The sequence below is a fragment of the Amblyraja radiata genome, chromosome 38 (assembly GCF_010909765.2).
Source record: "Amblyraja radiata isolate CabotCenter1 chromosome 38, sAmbRad1.1.pri, whole genome shotgun sequence".
Lineage (NCBI taxonomy): Eukaryota > Metazoa > Chordata > Chondrichthyes > Rajiformes > Rajidae > Amblyraja > Amblyraja radiata.
Genome location: NC_045993.1, coordinates 12,716,285 through 12,736,033, shown reverse-complemented (window position 1 = coordinate 12,736,033; position 19,749 = coordinate 12,716,285). Strand labels below are relative to the sequence as shown.

At 48.3% G+C, this 19,749-nt stretch overlaps 1 protein-coding gene across 5 annotated transcripts in view; it reads left to right on the top strand.

The window, feature by feature from the left end:
* mgat3 (beta-1,4-mannosyl-glycoprotein 4-beta-N-acetylglucosaminyltransferase) overlaps positions 1-18,594 on the top strand; it is an 87,222-nt gene extending 68,628 nt beyond the window's left edge. For all 5 annotated transcript variants that reach the window (XM_033013565.1, XM_033013562.1, XM_033013564.1 and 2 more), the window contains exon 2: positions 16,036-18,594. In XM_033013565.1, the coding sequence (XP_032869456.1) occupies positions 16,037-17,575 (1,539 nt within the window). In that variant the 5' untranslated portion in view covers position 16,036 and the 3' untranslated portion in view covers positions 17,576-18,594. The remainder of the gene's footprint in view (positions 1-16,035) is intronic.
* Positions 18,595-19,749: the final 1,155 nt, after the last annotated feature.

Genomic DNA, 19,749 nt, shown 5'->3' with positions numbered 1-19,749 from the left:
AACTTGTGGTCAGCTATATACGTTGGAGAAAAAACATAATCTCTGCATTTTTACACTGTTTCAAAAGAAAGAAATACTGTATAATCTTTTCTGAAGCTCAGCAATATTGAAATGAATGACAGGTCCACCACCGATTTTTCTGGCAACTGGGCGTCCGGCACCACCTATAATCCAGACAAAATCACGAGAGGGCACTTGAAATCCACGGAAGCCCCTCCGAAAATGTGGCGGTGAGAGGGGGCAGACCTCTATCTCATTGGGAGTTCCGCACTGATCAGTGGGTCAAATTCGCCTCCTGCAGCCAGCCGGTGTTCTGGAACTGCAGCCGGAGATGGCGGATCCATTCCCTTAGCCGACTTCCAAGGCCAACTTTGCGGGCCGCTATCTCGGCTCCTTGCCTTCCAGTACTGTTGGACTCCTCTCAGAGGTCGTGACCTCAGTTGGTCCGGCAAAATCCGGAAAGAGTCTGGAACCAAGGATGCCGGAAAATCGGTGGCAGACCTGTATGGGACAAAAGTTACAGGTGGCAGACCTGTAAGGAACAAAAGTTTAGGGGTACCATGAGGGGGAACTTCTTTACTCAGAGAGTGGTAGCTGTGTGGAATGAGCTTCCAGTGGAAGTGGTGGAGGCAGGTTCGATTTTATCATTTAAAAATAAATTGGATAGGTATATGGACGGGAAAGGAATGGAGGGTTATGGTCTGAGTGCAGGTAGATGGGACTAGGTGAGAGTAAGTGTTCGGCACGGACTAGAAGAGCCGAGATGGCCTGTTTCTGTGCTGTAATTGTTATATGGTTATATGTTTTCACATTGTGCATTGGTACATACCCACTGAAATAGGACGATATTGAAAATATTATTTTTGAATACAATTTCAGAGCAGATGCAAAACTGCAGATTCTGGAATCTGGAGCAAAAGATTTAAGATTAGTATAAATTTCAGTCATTTATTTTATTAGAGTCAATTTGATTTATCCAGTCTGCGTTTGTTAGTCACCCATGATTACACTCATGTCATAATCTCCTTAATTCCCTGATTTATGCCAAGCCAATATTACATTTTACAACCACCAATGTTTTCTGCTTCTATGCTATTTGTAAACTCAACCTGTGATTCCCTTTGTGCCTTGGATTTCAACACGAAGATTGTTCCTCATCATTGCACTGATCTCCTCCTATATTAGTTGTACTTCTTCAACCACCACCTATGGTTGAAGATAGACACAAAATGCTGGAGTAACCTAGCAGGACAGGCAGCATCTCTGGAGAGAAGGAATGGGTGACATTTCGGATTGAGATTCATCTTCAGAAAGAAATCTGAAGAAAGGGCAAACCAGCATCTGCAGTTCCTTCCCACACATCCCACCGACAGTATGCCTGCCCTTTCTAAATGTTGAATACTCTGGAGCCTTTACTTCCCAACTTTCGTCACCCTGCCAACATAGTTACACCATATCCGTTCACTTCTGCTTGTGAGATTAACTTACTTATGTGTTGCAAATGCAGTGGGACATACAACTGGTAATTTGACCAGTTTAACCTTTTTCTGTATGTTAACCTCCCCTGCTGCTTGACTCTTGTTTTTGCCGTCCTCTCCTTCCTTAGTTTCCTTACTGTTTTCATCCCTCTGGCAAGCTAGCGTAAATGTTCCCAATAACACCAGCAAATCCCCGCAGGACATTAGTTCCTGGCCCTGCTGAGATGTGTTTTTTTCCACAACAAGTTCCATCTGCCGGAGAAACAGTTCTAATTTTGAGTTTAGTTTAGTTTAGAGATACAACGCGGAACCAGGCCCTTCGGCCCACCATGTCCGCGCCGTCCAGCGATCCCCGCATACTAACACTATCCTACACACACTAGGGACAATTTGCAATTTTACCTAAGCCGATCAGCCTACAAACCTGTACGTCTTTGGAGAGTGGTAGCAAACTGGAGCAGCTGGGGAAAACCCACGCAGATCACGGGGAGAACGCACAAACTCCGTACAGACAGCACCATAGTGGGGATCGAACCCAGGTCTCTGGCAGCAACTCTACCGCTGCGCCACCGTGCCACGCCACACGTTGTCCTGAAATACATTAATGGTGGGAGATTCAAATAATACCAGGAAGGGTTACAAGATCTCTGGAGATCACCCATATGCCAGTCAGTTCCATTAACTGCTGAATCACTATTGCACACTGGCTGGTGGAGTTGTTGCCTCACAGCGCAAATGATCTAGGTTGGTTCCTGACCTGAGATGCTATCTGTGTGGAGTTTGATTAGTACGGGTGGAACGTGTAAAATGTATTAAATGTGCAGGAATCATCTGTAGATAGATGAGCTTAAGAGACCGACCTGAGGAACTCCAGTAGCAATGGCCGCCTGAGGCTGTGATTATTCATCACTATCAGGTCATTGCATTGCTCATCCCTACAAGCTGACAGGAAAAATCCAATAGGGCAACTTATTCTGCCAACAGACAGTTCTATATCATCAGCAAAGTCAAGGATGGTTTCACCTGTTCAGCTAAGAAGGTGCCTTTACCAAAAACTCATTCTAAGTGCTCAGTTTAGATTTTGCCAGGACAGTTTAGTTTCCAATGTCATCACATAATATACGGGAGGTCTTCCAGTCTGGGTTTAAAACTATGCACAGCACAGAGTCAGCATTGCTAAGGGTTTTTAATGACATCCTCCTAGCTAATGATTCTGGTGATTGTGTGGTTCTTGTCCTGCTGGACTTATCTGCCGCCTTTGATACAGTGGACCATAATATCTTATTATCTCGGCTACAGCAGTTAGTGGGCATCTGCGGCAGTGCCCTGGGATGGTTCAGGTCCTATCTGGCAGACAGAACCATGTGTGTTAGCCTTGCTGGTTTTGAATCCTCTTCCGCTCCCCTGTCATATGGGGTTCCACAGGGTTCGATTCTGGGGCCCCTGCTTTTCTCACTATACATACTTCCTCTGGGTTCCATCCTTAGAAAGCATGGCATCTCTTTCCATTGTTATGCAGATGATACCCAACTTTATTTGCCGCTGAGGAAGGAAGACGCCTTTTCTGTAAAATCACTTCTGTCTTGTCTTGAGGACATTAAGTCCTGGATGGCCCTAAACTTTCTAGGATTTAATGAAAAGAAGACAGAGGTGATTTTATTTGATCCCAATGGCTGCCGTGAACCTCCATTTGTTGATTTAGGTCCATTGTCACGGTATGTGAAGCCGACAGTTTTGAACCTGGGTTTTTGGATGGACAGTGACTTTAAGTTAGATCACCAAATAGGCGCGGTGGTTAAGTCCACCTTCTTTCACTTAAGGAAGCTGGCAAAGGTGAAGCCCATTCTCGAGCGGCAGCATTTTGAGACAGTAATCCATGCCTTTATTACATCTAGGCTGGATTACTGTAACGCACTCTATTTTGGAGTTGCTCGTTCTTCACTGGCTCGTCTCCAGTTGGTTCAGAATGCTGCTGCTCGCCTTTTAACTGGAACTCGAAAGAGGGAGCACATAACACCAGTTCTGGCCTCCCTCCACTGGCTCCCGGTGCACTTTTGAGTTCATTTTTAAATTCTGTTATTTGTTTTTAAATCTCTGAATGGGCTCGCCCGCCTTACCTCTCTGAGCTGCTCCACCCATACGCTCCTGCCCGGTCCCTCAGGTCAGCTGATCAGCTGCTCCTGGAGGTACCGAGGTCTAAGCGGAAGCTCAGAGGTGATAGAGCCTTCTCTGTTGCTGCTCCGGCACTCTGGAACGCTCTGCCGTTGCACGTCAGACAGGCCCCCTCAATGTCCATCTTCAAAGCCAGTGTTAAAACACATTTATACTCCCTGGCTTTTGACCATGCATGAGACTTTGCTCCTGTTTTTAGTGTTTTTAATATTTCTTTATTTTGAATATCTTTACTTACTCCATCTTTTAATTGTTATTATTGGTGTGTATTAACTTTTTTGTCAATGATTAGTGTTGTACAGCACTTTGTTGCAACTATGATTGTTTTTAAAGTGCTCTATAAATAAAATTATTATTATTATCACATAGTTATGTGTCGTCCGCATGTAAACCAAGTTCCTCAATTCTGCCCTTTGATGTCAAGGCAGCATTTGATGGAGTAGTCATCAGGCAGGGAGGGGAAAATTTCCCAATGTCTATAGTCATGCTGTGGACTTTAAACTTTAGAGATACAGCGCGGAAACAGGCCTTTCGGCCCACCACGTCCCGTGCCGACCAGTGATCACCTCAAACACTAACACTATCCTACACACTAGGGACAATTGACAATTTTACCAAAGCCATTTAACCAACAAGTCTGTACCTCTTTGGAGTGTGGGAAGAAACCGGAGCAACCGGAGAAAACCCACGCAGTCGCAGGGAGAACGTGTAAACTCTCTACAAGCAGCACCCATAAGTCAGGATCGTACCTGGGTCTCTGGCGCTGCCAGGCAGCAACTCTCCTGCTACCATACACAGAAGATGGTTGTAACTTGAAAGTTGATCATCCTAAGGGCTGTCACAACTATCTGCGCATTCTTCTCCAAATCACATACATTCCTCATGGAAATATCCATCGTTCTTCCTTGCTGTGGGCCTAAATTCCCTCCCCAACCACATTCTACATTTAAGTGAAAGTCAAGTGGAGTTTATTGTCATGTGCGCGATTGCAGTGAGGTGGAGGTACAATAAAAATCTTACTTGCAGTAGCGTCGTTGGTACATAGACTCAGACAAACACTGTGTAGGAAGGAACTACAGATGCTGGTTTAAACCGAAGATAGACACAAAAAGCTGGAGTTTACTCAGTGGGTCAGACAGCATCTCTGGAGAAAAAGAATAGGTGACGTTTCAGGTGGAGACCCTTCTTCAGTATTGGAGTCTGGGGAAGGGGAAATGGGAGATAGAGGTTCTCTCTCTCTACATCACCGTCTGTATCTCTTGTTTCCTTTTCCCCTGACTTAGTCTGAAGAAGGATCTCGACCCGAAGCATCACCTATTTTTCTGACCCGCTGAGTTACTCCAGCTTTTTGTGTCTCTCAGACAAACACTTTTGGACAGGAACAAGTGATATAAGGGATCTACCAGGATAGCCCAGCTCGTGAATCTTTGGCACGGGGTAGAAGGACAGCTGTGGATGTAGGCTGTGATGGAAAGATCTCCAGAGAAGAAATGATGTGGAGATTGGTGTGTGTAGGAAGGAATTGCAGATGCTGGTTTAAACCGAAGATAGACACAAAAAGCTGGAGTAACTCAGCGGGACAGGCAGCATCTCTGGAGAGAAGGAATGGGTGATATTTCAGGTCGCGACCCTTCTTCAGACTCCATCGAACCTAAAACGTCACCCATTCCTTCCCTCCAGAGATGCTGCCTGTCCTGCTGAGTTACTCCAGCTTTTTGTGTCTATCTTTAGTCATTGTTTGGATCATGCTTCATAGAAGGAGTATGAGGAAGTGGCAGAGAGCTTGTGGTTGGCCTCTGTGAAGTAGTAGTCAGTTCGAGGAATAACACAGCACTGCCCCGGCAGCATGTTTTACTGCCAATAAAGCCCTCTGCTCATGAAGAACCAACGTCAACGTATTCTTTAGTGCAGGTTGAGGCAAGTGAGCAAAGTGAAAAAATTAAGGCAGTCCATTCACTCTCGAGAGGAGAAGAGTTCAGGGGGAGAGGGCTGGGTGGATTATGAATAAACAATCTTGAAGATGGAATCAATAGACAATAGATGCAGGAGTAGGCCATTCCGCCCAGCACCGCCATTCAATGTGATCATGACTGATCATCCCCAATCAGTACCCCATTCCTGCCTTCTTCCCATATCCCCTGACTCCGCTATCTTTTAGAGCCCTATCTAGCTCTCTTTTGAAAGCATCCAGAGAACCGGCCTCCACCGCCCACTGAGGCAGAGAATTCCACATTCACAACTCTCTGTGAGAAAAAGTGTTTCCTCGTTTCCGTTCTAAATGGCTTACCCCTTATTCTTAAACTGTGGCCCCTGGTTCTGGACTCCCCCAACATCGGGAACATGTTTCCTGCCTCTAGCCCGTCCAAACCCTTAACAATCTTATATGTTTCAAAAAGATTCCCTCTCATCCTTCTAAACTCCACAGAGTGTACAAGCCCAGCTGCTCCATTCTCTCAGCATATGACAGTCCCACCATCCCGGGAATTAACCTTATAAACCTACGCTGCACTCCCTCAATAGCAAGAATGTCCTTCCTCAAATTGCACCAAAACTGCACACAATACTCCAGGTGTGGTCTCACCAGGGCCCTGTACAACTGCAGAAGGACCTCTTTGCTCCTATACTCTACTCCTCTTGTTATAAAGGCCAACATGCCATTCACTTTCTTCACTGCCTGCTGTACCTTACTTTCATAGACGGATGAACATGCACTCCCAGATCCCGTTGTACTTCCCCTTTTCGGTATAAGAATAAAGAAATCATGATGCAGCTTTATCGGACTTTGGGTTTGGCGGCAATTGGGATATTGTGTGCAATTCTGGTTGAAACATTACAGGAAGGATGTGAAAGGATGCAGAGCAGTTGCACGTTATTCCCTTATCATGTATCTGTACACAACAAATGGCTCGAGTGCCTTTCCACCGGCTGGTTAGCACGCAACAAAAGCTTTTTTACTGAAGATAGACACAAAATGCTGGGGTAACTCAGTGGGGCATCTCTGGATAGAAGGAATGGGCGACTTTTCGGGTTGAGACCCTTCTTCCTGTACAAAAGCTTTGCACTGTACCTCGGTACACGTGACAATAAACTAAACTGAACTGAACTGAACTGAACAGGACAGACTTGGCATGTTTTCACCGGAATGCTGGAGATTGATGGGGCACGTGATAGAAGTGTATAAACCTATGAGAGGCATCGATAGGGTAGACAGTCAGAACCTTCCCAGGATGGAAATGTCAAAGACTAGAGGGCATTGCCTTAAGGTGAAAGGGACAAAGCTTAAAGGAGATTTGTGGGGAAAGGTGATTACACAGAAAGTGGTGGGTGCCTGGAATGCACTGCTAGGTGTGGTGGCGTTTCAGAGACTTGTGTAGATAGGCATGTGGATATGCATGGTACAGAGGGGCATGCATCTTGTACGGGTAGAGGAGATTAGTTTAGCTTGGCATCATGTTTGGCACAGGCATAGTGGCTTGAAGGCCTGTTCCTGTGCCATTCGTTCGAATGCTCTGCACTATTGAGGCATTAGGACTTGGGCGGCATGATGGTGTCACGGTAGAGTTACTGCCTTGCAGCGCCAGATACCTGACCGATCCTGACTATGGGTGCTGTCTGTACGGAGTTTCTACCTTCTCCCCGTGACCGGCGTGGGTTTTCTCCGAGATCTTCGGTTTCCTCCGACACTCCAAAGATGTGCAGGCTTGTAGGTTAATTGGCTTGGTATAAACGTGAAACTGTCTCTAGTGTGTCCCTTAGTATTAATGTACGGAGATCGGTGGTCGGTGCGGACTCGGTGTGCCGAAGAGCCTGTTTCCACACTGTATCTCTAAACCAAACTAAACACAGAGCTATTCTAAGGTGGTTGAGTAGTAAGGAACTGCAGACTCTGGTTTACCCCGAAGATAGACACAAAATGCTGGAGTAACTCAGCGGGACAGGCAGCATCTCTGGAGAGAAGGAACGGGTGACGTTTCAGGTTGAGAGAGAAGAAAGGTCTCGACCCGAAACGTCACCCATTCCTTCTCTCCAAAGATGCTGCCTATCCCGCTGAGTTACTCCAGCATTTTATGTCCATCCTCTGAGCTGGTTGATCAGGCTTGTGTGTAGGACCTGCAGTTTGCTACCACAGCTAGTGCACAGAGTGGGTCGCACGCAAGCTCCCAACGTTTACGGTGTGTTCTCTTGTGTGCTTCTAAAGCGGAGAGTCATCCTAAATGCCGCTTTCTCCCAGGAGTCGGGAGAGAGTCTTTTAAAAACACTTTCAGCGTGCATGATGGCCACATAAATTGTATGGAAGAAACCTGATTCTCAAAATAGACCTGTGTGTGTCAGAACTGAACGAGGAGGAGGACACAAATGCAGGCTCAGACACAGGGCAGATCAGTCTTCGGCGTTTAATCGGTCCAAGTCAGTACACAGGTAGGCAAAACAGAGGCAACAGTACCATATAGGAGCAGGCAAGAACCAGTGGTCGAAAATACAGGCAAAGGTCGAGATCACAAGGTCACAAGATTTCGAGAGCTGGAACGAGGTGATACCAAGTAGCATACACCACGAACTGGCAATGGGAACTAAAACACAAAAGGCTTAAATACAGACTAGCAGGGGATAACGAGACACAGGTGAAACACATCAGGGCGTGGTCAACAATCACATGAGGGTAAACGACCTGACAGGAAATGGGACCTGAAACAAGAGGAGATGTGAGACACCAAAATAAAACAAGAATGCAAACTCTAATACTAAAAACCAATAAGAAACAGAAACTAGATCAAACGCGAGACCTGACAGTGTGTTGATTTTGTGAATCTGGTGTCGGCATTTGGTCCATTGGGGGCTGAGTGTAACCGGAGCATTTGTTGGGGATAATGACCAGGAAGAGGATGTTGGATTGCTTATCCTGTGAGTGTGTTTACGATTAGTAATGGCTTATTATTGTCATGTTTTAATTATTATATTCTCAGTGTGTTTTGCGTTTGCGGGCCTGTTTTAAGCTGCCACACATTGTTTCCTTGTTGGTACATATGTATTGTATTGTATTGTATTCAAATTTATTGTCATTGTCTCAGTTAGAGACAACGAAATGAATTTCCCTTACAGGCAGTATCATATGACAATGAAACACGTGTGCAGGAAGGAACTGCAGATGCTGGCTTCAATCGAAGATAGACACCACATGCTGGATGCACAAATCCTTCTCTCCAGAGATGCTGCCTGCCCCGCTGAGTTTCCCCAGCATTTTGTGTCCATAGTTGACAATGAAACACTCTTGATGCAGTAAAATACTTTATTTTATGCGCAATCCAGGGAAGTTGGATCATCAACGAGTACAAGGGGTAGTGCAAAATAGAAAAATAAACAGTACTGAATAATCGGTATAGATTCCTCCTGCATGAAGAAGTTTCGTTTTTAGACAATAGACAATAGGTGCAGTAGGCCATTCGGCCCTTCAAGCCAGCACTGCCATTCACTGTGATCATGGCTAATCATCCACAATCAGTACCCCGATCCTGCCTTCTCCCCATATCCCCTGACTCTGCGATCTTTAAGAGCTCTATCTAACTCTCTCTTGTAAGCATCCAGAGAATTGGCCTCCACTACTTCCAAAGAATTCCACAGATTCACACCTCTGTGGGTGAAAACGTTTTTCCTCATCTCCGTTCTAAATTGCCGACCTCTTATTCTTAAACTATGGCCCCTGGTTCTGGACTCCCCCATCATCGGGAACATGTTTCCCGCCTCGAGTGGGTCCAATCCCTTATTAATCTTAATTGTTTCAATCAGACACCTCTCATCCTTCTAAATTCCAGTGTATACAAGCCCAGTCACTCCATTCTCTCAGCATATGACAGTCCCGCCATCCCGAGAATTAACCTCGTGAACCTACGCTGCACTCCCTCAATAGCAAGAATATACCAAGCCGATTAACCTACAAACCTGTACGTCTTTAGATTGTGGGAGGAAACCGAAGATCTCAGAGAAAATCCACGCAGGTCACTGGGAGAGGGTAAAAACTCCGTACAGACAGCACCCATAGACAGGATCGAACCCGGGTCTCTGGAGCTGTAAGACAGCAACTCTACCGTGCCGCCCAAGATCTCCTCCTCTCTCTGACAGGGGTTCTGCAACACCCTCTCTCACTGCTTCCCCTCGGTGATTCGTCCTGCTTTCCAGCTCTGCGACCACATCTTATTCCTCTGGTCATTGCTGCCGGCTCTTTGATCTGTACTTTTTCAACCCTCTAATTTTCCTCTCCCCTCGGTCTCAGTCTGACGAAGGTTCTCTCGACCCGAATCGTCACTTATTCCTTTTCTCTAGGAAAGGCTGCATGACCTGCTGAGTTATTCCAGCACTTTGTGTCTATCTTTGGTGTAAACCAGTTCCTTCCTACACAGAATATAGTGTTGCCGCTGCAGAGAAAATGCAGGTTAAAGTAGAAATTCATCCCTCACATGGGAGAGGTCAGTCACTGCGGGGATAAGCTGTTCCTGAGTCATGCACTTTCAAGCTCTTGAATCTTCCTCCTGACGGGAGAGGGTTAAAGAAAGAATGCTGTAAAAAAAAGAAAGAACAAAAATAGATTAGATTAAATTAGAGGCTTTTGTTGTCACATGTAACAAGTCACAGTGAGACGCTTTGTGTCACATCCCTAGGCATACAATGAGTTGCCACATAAAGGACGTCAACAAAGTTACAAGGAACTCCCTTTTTTATCTCCAATGGTCCCCCCTTCTTCCCCCTTAGTTCTCGACCCCCCCTCTCCGACCCCAGTCCCCCTTAAGGGTCTGTCCCACTTCACAACCTAATTCACAACCTCTGCCGAGTTTGCCCTTGATTCATACTCGCAGCATGGTCATAACGAGGTCGTAGGTAGGTCATAGCAGGCCATGATGCTAGTCGTAGGTACTCGTGGCATCAAGTAGGTCGTGGCGTTTTTCTAGCCTGATGAAACATGTCCACGAGTAAAAAAGGTCGTGAATTAGGTCGTAAAAGTGGGACAGGCCCCTAGGTTCTCTACCCTAACCCCCCCCCTCCCCCTCCGACCCCGTTCCCCCTTAGTTCTCGACCACCCCGACCCTTTTTCCCATATCTCCCCTGAGGATCTCATCTATCTCCCCCCCCCCCCTTATTTCCTTAAACTGTTTCAGTACCAACTGATCCTGTATGTTTTTATGTTTTTTCTCCAATTCGTTCAATGTTTCTACTTTATGTTCATATGTAGCTAGCCGGGCCTTTTTTTGTGATGATGTCAGGGCAATCAGCTTTCCACGTATAACTGCGTTCGTAGCATCCCACAGTATTACAGGATCCACATCTCTGTTATAATTCTCTTCTATGTACCTTTTCATCTCTTCCCTTATTTGTTCCACATTTGCCTTATTATTCAAAATACCCACATTGAGCCTCCAAACAGTATTTGTTTTTCTACTATTCAGGTGTACTGTCAAGCTGATCGCACTGTGATCAGATACATCTGCCACTCCGATTTTACACTCTGTGATCCTGTATCTTTCACCCGTATTCATTAAAAAGTAGTCAATCCTGGAGTAGACTGAGTGAGGTACTGAATAGTGTGTAGTCCCTTTCTAAAGGGTGACGTTTTCTCCAAACATCAATTAGGCCCATTTCCTGCACTGATGTGTAAATAAACTTGGTCAGATGCATCTTGGTTTTTTTAGGCTTGTTGTATCCAAATTATGATTCATAACCACATTGAAGTCCCCTCCGCATATCAAAATACCTTCAGTCTCTAAAGCAATAATGTCAAACAGAGTTTTGAAAAAACATTTGGTACTCTCTGGGGGGGCATATACATTGATCAGTGTCACGACTTTGTTTTCCAGCTTTCCTTTAACTAATACATACCTTCCCTCTTTGTCCCTGACTTCTTTATGGCGTTCAAATTGGACTGCATTTGTGATAAGGATAGCCACTCCCCTCTTTTGGCTAGTTTTGTAAGAACTATAAAATGCGTTTCTAAAGCCAAAGCATTTTAGTTTCTCATGGTTTTGTTGAGGCAGGTGGGTTTCTTGTAAAAATAGTACCTGAGCCTTTTCTTTTTTCATTTTAGCCAGGACCTTGCTCCTTTTAACTGGATTATTCATTCCATTTACATTGAGTGACACCAATTTAATAGTATTACGTGACATTTAATTCACCTAATCCTGTCTTGCATTCATAAATCTCCAGATAACTTGAAACTGTGCAGGTCTGAACATCTGGACAACATGTGCCGAATAAAGAAATTTTTTATAAAAAAAGGGAAAACAGTTGACTTCCAAGTAAGGGTGATTCCTTGCCCCCCTGCGTCCCCGTTGGCAGGTATAGGGGAAAGCCTCCTCGCAGAGGGCCCCTCACTAGAGGTGAAGCACTCCATTTCATGCATCCTAGTATCGTCCAACGTCATCCGATAGCATTTATTTTCTAGTCCAAAAGAAGTGATGACACAATAAAAGCTAGTTGGACGGGGTCTGCTCAGACTCCTGTAGTCACTCTCTTGCTGTCTCACTCTCATTTTCGCTCCTCTATCCAACTCTCTGCCATGTCATAGCCTGGAGAAGACGTTCCATCTCTGGGTCCGCCGGCTCCTCAGCTCCTGTAATCTGGTGTCTCCACGGAGTAGCCTCTCCTCCTCAGCTCCTGCGCTGCGTCTTGTGCACTACGATATGTGCATGTTCCTGAGTCCCAGTGAATGCGCATCTTGTCCAGCGGGGTCTGGAAGCAGACGCCTCTCTCCTTCAGGGCCCTCTTTATTCCCTTACATGCCCTGCGCTTCTGGACAACCTCCGTTGCATAGTCGTGGTCAAATGATAGACTTCGCCCGTCAATCATTATCTTCTTCCCCCAGGCCTTTTCCAACACCATTTCTTTGGTATTAAACTCCAGGAAATTTACCACTATGGATCTAGGTGGTGCGGTACGTTCCGGTTTGCGAGCCAAAGCTCTGTGCGCGCGCTGGATCCGTACGTTGGTGTCCGTTGTTATTACGAGTTCAGTTTTCAAAAGTTGTTCCACAAATTCAGACATGGATTTGCCTTCTTTCTCTTCGAGTACGCCGCCGATGCGAATGTTATTTCGTCTAGACCGTCCTTCCAAATCAGTCCGTTTTTCTTGCATGACTTTCTGTTTTTTCATTAATTTATGTACATTTTTCATAGCCATGCTAATTGTCTCCGCCTCTTCGATTCGAGCCTCTGCTTTGTTTAGTCTAGTTTAGTTGGTGTGGATTTGTTTGAAGTTAGCAGAAAGTTTATGGTCAATTTCTTGCTTCAGATCTTTGAGTTCGGCTTTCATGTCTTCTTTGAGTCCTTCTTTAAGTTTATGTAAGTCCACTTTATATTCAGCCCTGAAGTCACGTATTTCCTCACTGATATTGTGGAGCATTGAGCGCATGGTTTCTGCCGAGTCATCGTTTGAGCTTTGAGCTGTGTCCATCTCCGGTGAATTCTTTCTTTCTCGTCCGTCACGTTTCTTTTGACTTCTAGTTGTCGCTCCCCCACTCATTCCAATACAGAAAACTGTGAATTATGTGGCAATTAGTGAATTAATGGCCCCGTCCCACGGTGCGAGTTCATTCCAAGAGCTCTCCCGAGTTTAAAAAAAATCAAACTCGTGGTAAGCACGTAGAATGAACATAGCGGTTACGTCGGAGCTCGGGGACGTCTCTTAGCGGCTCGAAACGCTGACGGCAGGTACTCGGGAAGACTCGCTAACGGCAGGTAAGCACGGGAAGACTCGTGAAGATTTTTCAATATGTTGAAAAATGCCCACGAGAGCCCCGAGTACCGACGAGTGGCCATTACCGTAAATCTCCGAGTTCGAATCAGGGCAAACTCGGAAGAACTCTTGGAATGAACTCGTACCGTGGGACAGGGCCATAAGGGAGGCTAGTTTTAAACTTGCTATCGGGAGCTCGAGATTAAGCAGTCATCTGCTCTCCTCGCCACCGGAAGTCCGCAAGTTTACTTTCAATGGGTTATTCTCCAGCACTTCCTTTGTGCTTTATAAAAAAGAAGCTCAGCTCCAGGTAGATTTCAGCAAATTCAGAGTAAACTGAACTTCCCTTTAGAGAGGTTACAGAATAGAATTCTGCAAAACGTTTCAACAGATAAACTGGGATTGTTCTTCTTGAAATAGGGAAGTACAAGAGAAAGTCACACAAAATATGTTGATTATCATGAAATGTTTGGTTGGAGTATTTAAGTTGTACTGTAACCTCCTTACTTTTATATTCGATGGTAAGAAATTGGTGGCACATCGGTAGAGTTGCTGCGCCACAGCTCAAGAGACCTGGGTTTGGTGGGTGCTTGTCTGTATGGAGGTTACACGTTCTCCCCATGACCCTGTGTGGGTTGCCTCCGGGAGCTCCGGTTTCCTCCTGTACCCCAAAGGCGTACAGGTTTGCAGGGTAATTGTGTAGGAATGGAACTGCAGTAAACTCAACCCGTAATTCACATTGTGCCTTAGATTTCAACGCGAAGCTTGTTCCTCATCATTGCACTGATCTTCTCCTTTATTAGTTGTACTTCTTCAACAACCACCACCTATGCCTGAAGTTAGACACAAAATGCTGGCGCAACTCAGCGGGAAAGGCAGCATTTCTGGAGAGAAGGAATGGGTGATGTTTCAGGCCAAGACCCTTCGTCAGAGGAGAATCTTGACCTGAAACGTCACCCATTCCTTCTCTCCAGAGATGCTTCCTGACCCGCTGAGTTACTCCAGCATTTTGTGTCTATCTTTGGTATAAACCGCCATCTGCTGTTCCTTCCTGCACATTTTGCCTGTAATGTGGTGATCTGAATGAAGCAAAATACTACTGTTGAGGTCAGACCAGTGCGTTCAGAATGACTTCCCTGCTCTCTAATCCTCTATTGATAAAGCCCAGAATAATGTCAGCAATCCCAACCATTTTCTTCAATGCTCTGGAGGAACAAGGAACTGCAAATCTTGAGTAAATCACATGTGTTGGAGGAACCCAGCGGATCAGGCAGCATCTGTGGAAGGTTCAGTTCAGTTCCGTTACAGGTGCAGTTTAGCGACGGGCCAGTCACTATCCGTGAGGAGTGACCCCTAGTGAACGAGTGACGGATGACATTTCGGGTCAGGACCCATCTTCAGAATGGTTTGATTTCTAAAGAAGTATCCCGACCAGAAACGTGACCGACCCATGTCTTCCAGAGATGCTGCCTGATCCCATTTTCTGTTCCTCCAGCACTGTGTTTTTCTTAACCTGTCATGTTTTTGGGTGAACTGGGGATGGGGACTGGACATTGTGCCTTCCTCCACAGTGGTAACCATTGTGGGGGGATGATTTTTTTGTCTAATGTAATCCTGTAAGTCTGTGTCCAAGATGGCTGCCGTGAAGAGAGAGTGGACGCTGGCACGAATTGGTTGCCGCTGCTCTCTCTTCACACTGTGTTTTTGATTTTCTGTTTTTGGAATGAATTCTGTTTTTAATTTGTGTCTCTGTGATGTCTTTACTACTTATTTTATTCTGATTATATGTTTTACTATGTAAGGTGTCCTTGAGATTTTGTATGAAAGGCGCCCATTAAATATAAAATTTATTATTATTATTATTATGTTTTAAAAGTTTGTATAGCCCTAGTGGGCCCCACCTCTCCATGCTTTACAATTCTATTTATGCCTTTGAGAATTTCTATATTCCTGGTTATGTTGCCCACAATTTGTTTCCCTCATACATTCTCTTCCTCTTGTATTAATTTTTATCTAATTTGAATTTTTGTTTGTAATCGGCCTGATTCTTGCTGCTATCATAAGATCATAAGTGATAGGAGCAGAATTAGGCCATTCGGCCCATGAAGTCTACTACGCCATTCAATCCTGGCTGATCTATCATAAGGTCATGTGATCGTAGAATTAGGCCATTCAGCCCATGAAGTCTACTCCGCCATTCAATCCTGGCTGATCTGCCATAAGGTCATGTGATAGGAGTAGAATTAGGCCATTCGGCCCCTCAAGTCTATCCCGCAATTCAATCATGGCTGATCTATCTGTCCCTCCTAACCCCCATTCTCCTGCCTTCTCCCCATAACCTCTGACACCTGTACTAGTCAAGAATATATCTATCTCTGCCTAAAATGTATCCACTAACGTGGCCTCCACAACCTTCTGTGGCAAAGAATTCCACAGATTCACCACCATCTGAGTAAAGAAATGTCACCTCATCTCCTGCCTAAAAGAACGTCCTCTAATTCTGAGGCTGTGACCTCTAATCCTAGACTCTCCCACTGTTGGAAACTAGTGATATTTACGTAGATCGCACACGGCCTTCCTCGTCCATCTGAAGTACGCAGCGTAGATAGACGCAGCCTCTTGAGGCCTATATTTAATTGCTATTTTCTGCTTGTCTCCCTGCCTGCAGGATGAAGATGCGGCGACACCGTGTAGTTCTGATGTTGTGTATGGCGGGACTCTGCCTCATCTCCTTCCTGCACTTCCTCAAGGCCCTGTCGTACATCACCTTCTCCCGCGAGCTGTCCGCCTTCAGCCCCTCCCTCAGGTCCATCTTCGTCGACTCGCACCTCTTCTGGAAGCCGAACGAGGGTGAGGATGCCAGCTCGGGCCTGGCGCTGCAGACATCGCTGGGCGGCCACCAGGGAGGCTGGCCGTACTTGCACCGGGCCCAGTTCCAGCTGAAAGACGATGAGACCGAGTACTTCATACGGACCAAGGCGGGAGCCATTTGCTTTAAACAGGGGACCAAAACGGAGAACAGGATGGCGGGGTCCATGGAGGGAGGGGTGGCCTGGGCCCGCGGTTCTCTGGACAAGCCACTGACGCACAAGGCGGTGGGTTTGGGGGTGGGTGGGAGACCGAGACGTCGGTGGGTGGGGTGCCCTTGCTTGCCCGGCTGGCACGGGCCCTACTGCGGAGTTCCCACCATGGTCCAGCACTCCAACCTGCCGACCAAGGAGCGCCTGACTCCCCGGGCGGTGCCGCGCCGGGTCATCAACGCCATCAACGTCAACCACGAGTTCGACCTGCTGGACGTGCGGTTCCACGAGCTGGGCAGCGTGGTCGACGTCTTCATCATCTGCGAGTCCAACTTCACCGCCTTCGGCGACCCCAAACCGCTGCGGTTCGCCGAGATGCTCCTGAACGGGTCGTACGGCTACGTGGCCTCCAAGGTGCTGTACGTCTTCCTGGACCACTTCCCCAGCGGCGGCAGGCAGGACGGCTGGATCGCCGACGACTACCTGCGCACCTTCCTCACCCAGAACGGGATGAGCCGCATCGCCAACCTCCGCGACGACGACATCTTCCTCATCGACGACGCCGACGAGATCCCCGCCCGCGACGGCGTGCTCTTCCTCAAGCTCTTCGACGGCTGGACCGAGCCGCTCGCCTTCCACCTCCGCAAGTCCCTCTACGGCTTTTTCTGGAAGCAGCCGGGCAGCCTGGAGGTGGTGTCGGGCTGCACCGTGGCCATGCTCTTCATGGTGTACAACGGCGACGGCATCAAGCTGAGGCGCAGGGAGTACTACCTGATGCCAAACTTCCGCAAGTACGAGAACAGCACCGGGCACATCCTGGTGCCCTGGTCGGTGGGCAGCCCGCTTCACTTTGCCGGTTGGCACTGCTCCTGGTGCTTTCGGCCCGAGGGCATCCGCTTCAAGCTGCTGTCCGCCCAGAACGGAGACTTCCCCCGCTGGGGCAACTACCAGGAGAAAAGGGATCTGAGCTACATCCGGGAGTTGATCCAGACGGGAGGCTGGTTCGATGGCACTGAGCAGGAGTACCCCCCCGCTGACCCGAAGGAACAGATGTACGCCCCCAAGTACCTGCTGAAAAACTACGGCAGGTACAAGTACTTGCTGGAGAACCCTTACTTGAAAGAGAGCTGGGGCCAGGGGCCGAGGAGAGCTGTGGACACGTACAATCAGACCGGGGGGATCACATAGTGCCACCAGCAAGCAGCAAGTGCAACACTGGAGGGTCAGGTCACTGTGCATCATCTACTGTCTGGCATCTTGCCACTACCTGTGGGTTCTGGAAGCTTCTCCGAACTGCTCCCATCGAGGCCACACTGCACCCGCACTTTCTCACCAACCTTGACGTTCCCAGCCATGTCCGTCTGCCTGGGCCAAGCTGCTTTCTGGTTTTGTTTTTCCTCTCTCAGTTCTGCTTCAGGTTTACTTCCACGTTCCAAGTTCATTCTTTGTCCACAATGGTTCTGTGACTGAGGTGCGGTGCGCCAGCCACATTGCCAGCGAGGGAGTCTCTCTCTGCTGCAGAGCACCGGCAGAGTCTGCAGTGGTGGCGAGGTGCTGTGCTGAGGGAGAGTGGGGAAGGTGTACGGAGCTCTGACCCAGTCTGGATGTAGCATTTCTTCGGTTCAAGCACTTTCTGTACAAAAATGTGACTCGGCCAAGCTCGTCCTCAGGCCAGTGGGTGGTGATGATAGCAGAGGATGGGGCCGGGGGGGGGGGGGGGAAGCGAGGGCAGGGGAATGGATTTGAGTCAGTAACTCAGGGACAGGTACGATGACCGATGAGCTTCCCGCGGGGCTGCTCCTTCCCGCTGAGCTACCGAGTAGTCAGAGGGCAAGCAGAGGCAGGCGTTACGGGTCGTGAGAGAGACCAGGAGTGCATGGGAGGAGATGGGAATTTGGGGGGAGAGGGGATGGGTGATTGAGCACAATAAGAGGGTGGAGGGAAGGCACAGTGAGTGGGTGCGTGCTGTTAAGCAAGCTTGTCCGTGCAGGGTGCTGCATGTGGCAGCAGGGGTGTAAAAGGCCCAGTGCACTAACCCTGGGACAGACCTGGAGCAACTTGGCATCAATCGAAGAACTTGCCTCGGCTCGCTCACTCCAACTGGACGTGCGGTCCGAGCCGTTCAACGGTCCAAGCCGCGTCTGTACCGTGGAGTGGCGGCCTGAGGGGAGAGGGGAGGTGGGGTGGAGTGAGAGGAGATGGGATTATATGTGGGGAGAGGGGAGGAGGGGTGTACTGAGAGGAGAGGTGGGAGCTATGTGCAGGGGAGAGAGGTAGGAGTTGCGTGTGGGGAAGAGGAGAGATGGGGAGATCCACGGGGAGTGGAAAGGAGAGATGGGGAGAGGAGAGGAGAGGAGAGGTGGCGATGTATGGGGAGAGGAGAGGAGAGGTGGCGATGTATGGGGAGAGGAGAGGAGAGGTGGCGATGTATGGGGAGAGGAGAGGAGAGGTGGCGATGTATGGGGAGAGGAGAGGAGAGGAGAGGTGGTGATGTATGGGGAGAGGAGAGGAGAGGAGAGGTGGCGGAGACATGCGAGGAGAGGAGAGGTGAGGAGTTGTGTGTGGGGAGAAGAGGGGTTTGCATTCAGGGAGAGGGGTGGACTGTGGTCAGGCAGCAAGAACAGACTTTGCCACTGGGCCAGTGGATGGCAGAGCAGCGCCGGGCAGCATCCTCACTGCACAACCCTCGGCCCTTGGTCCAGGTAAACTGAGATGAACTAATCTGGAGCTGGTGCCTCGTCCCCGTCCCCAGCCTCTCGTCCTGCCTGCACACACTGGACACTGATTGTTGAAGGACTTTACTTGAAAATGTTTAAGGCCGGGCTGGTTTTCGCTCGGTTGTGTGTGTGTCTGGTTTTACCCGTGAAATGTCTTCCAGCCTGAGGTTTCTGTGAAACTGTGTGTAGCGCCCGCCCGCTAGGGGTGGGGTGAAGCGACGCGGGTCGAGCCCGGAGCCAGTGGGTGGGTGACTGGCTGCCTGCTGCCGTCGCGGGCTTGCACTGTAGGGACAAACCACTGATGTAGCTGGAGTCCGGCAGCAGCATGGGCTCTCCCCTCCAGCAATCACTGCCCCCTGCCCGTACCCTGCCGCCATGCCATGCACTGACAGAGAATGATGGCCAGGAGGTGGCCCAGGGTGGCACAGCTTACCCCAGGTGGCACTGCCCACCCACCTTCATGATGACTGGCACAAACTCCCCTCACGCACCCGACTCACTCCCTCCACCTCTCACTCCCCATAACACTGGTCCTGCCCTGACCCCACTGCCCTCGCCACAATGCGAACTGCATGTCCGCAGGTTGTGTGCGTGCTGGGAGTCATCGGGAGCAGGAAGAGGCAGCACTGATGGATTTGGGAATGA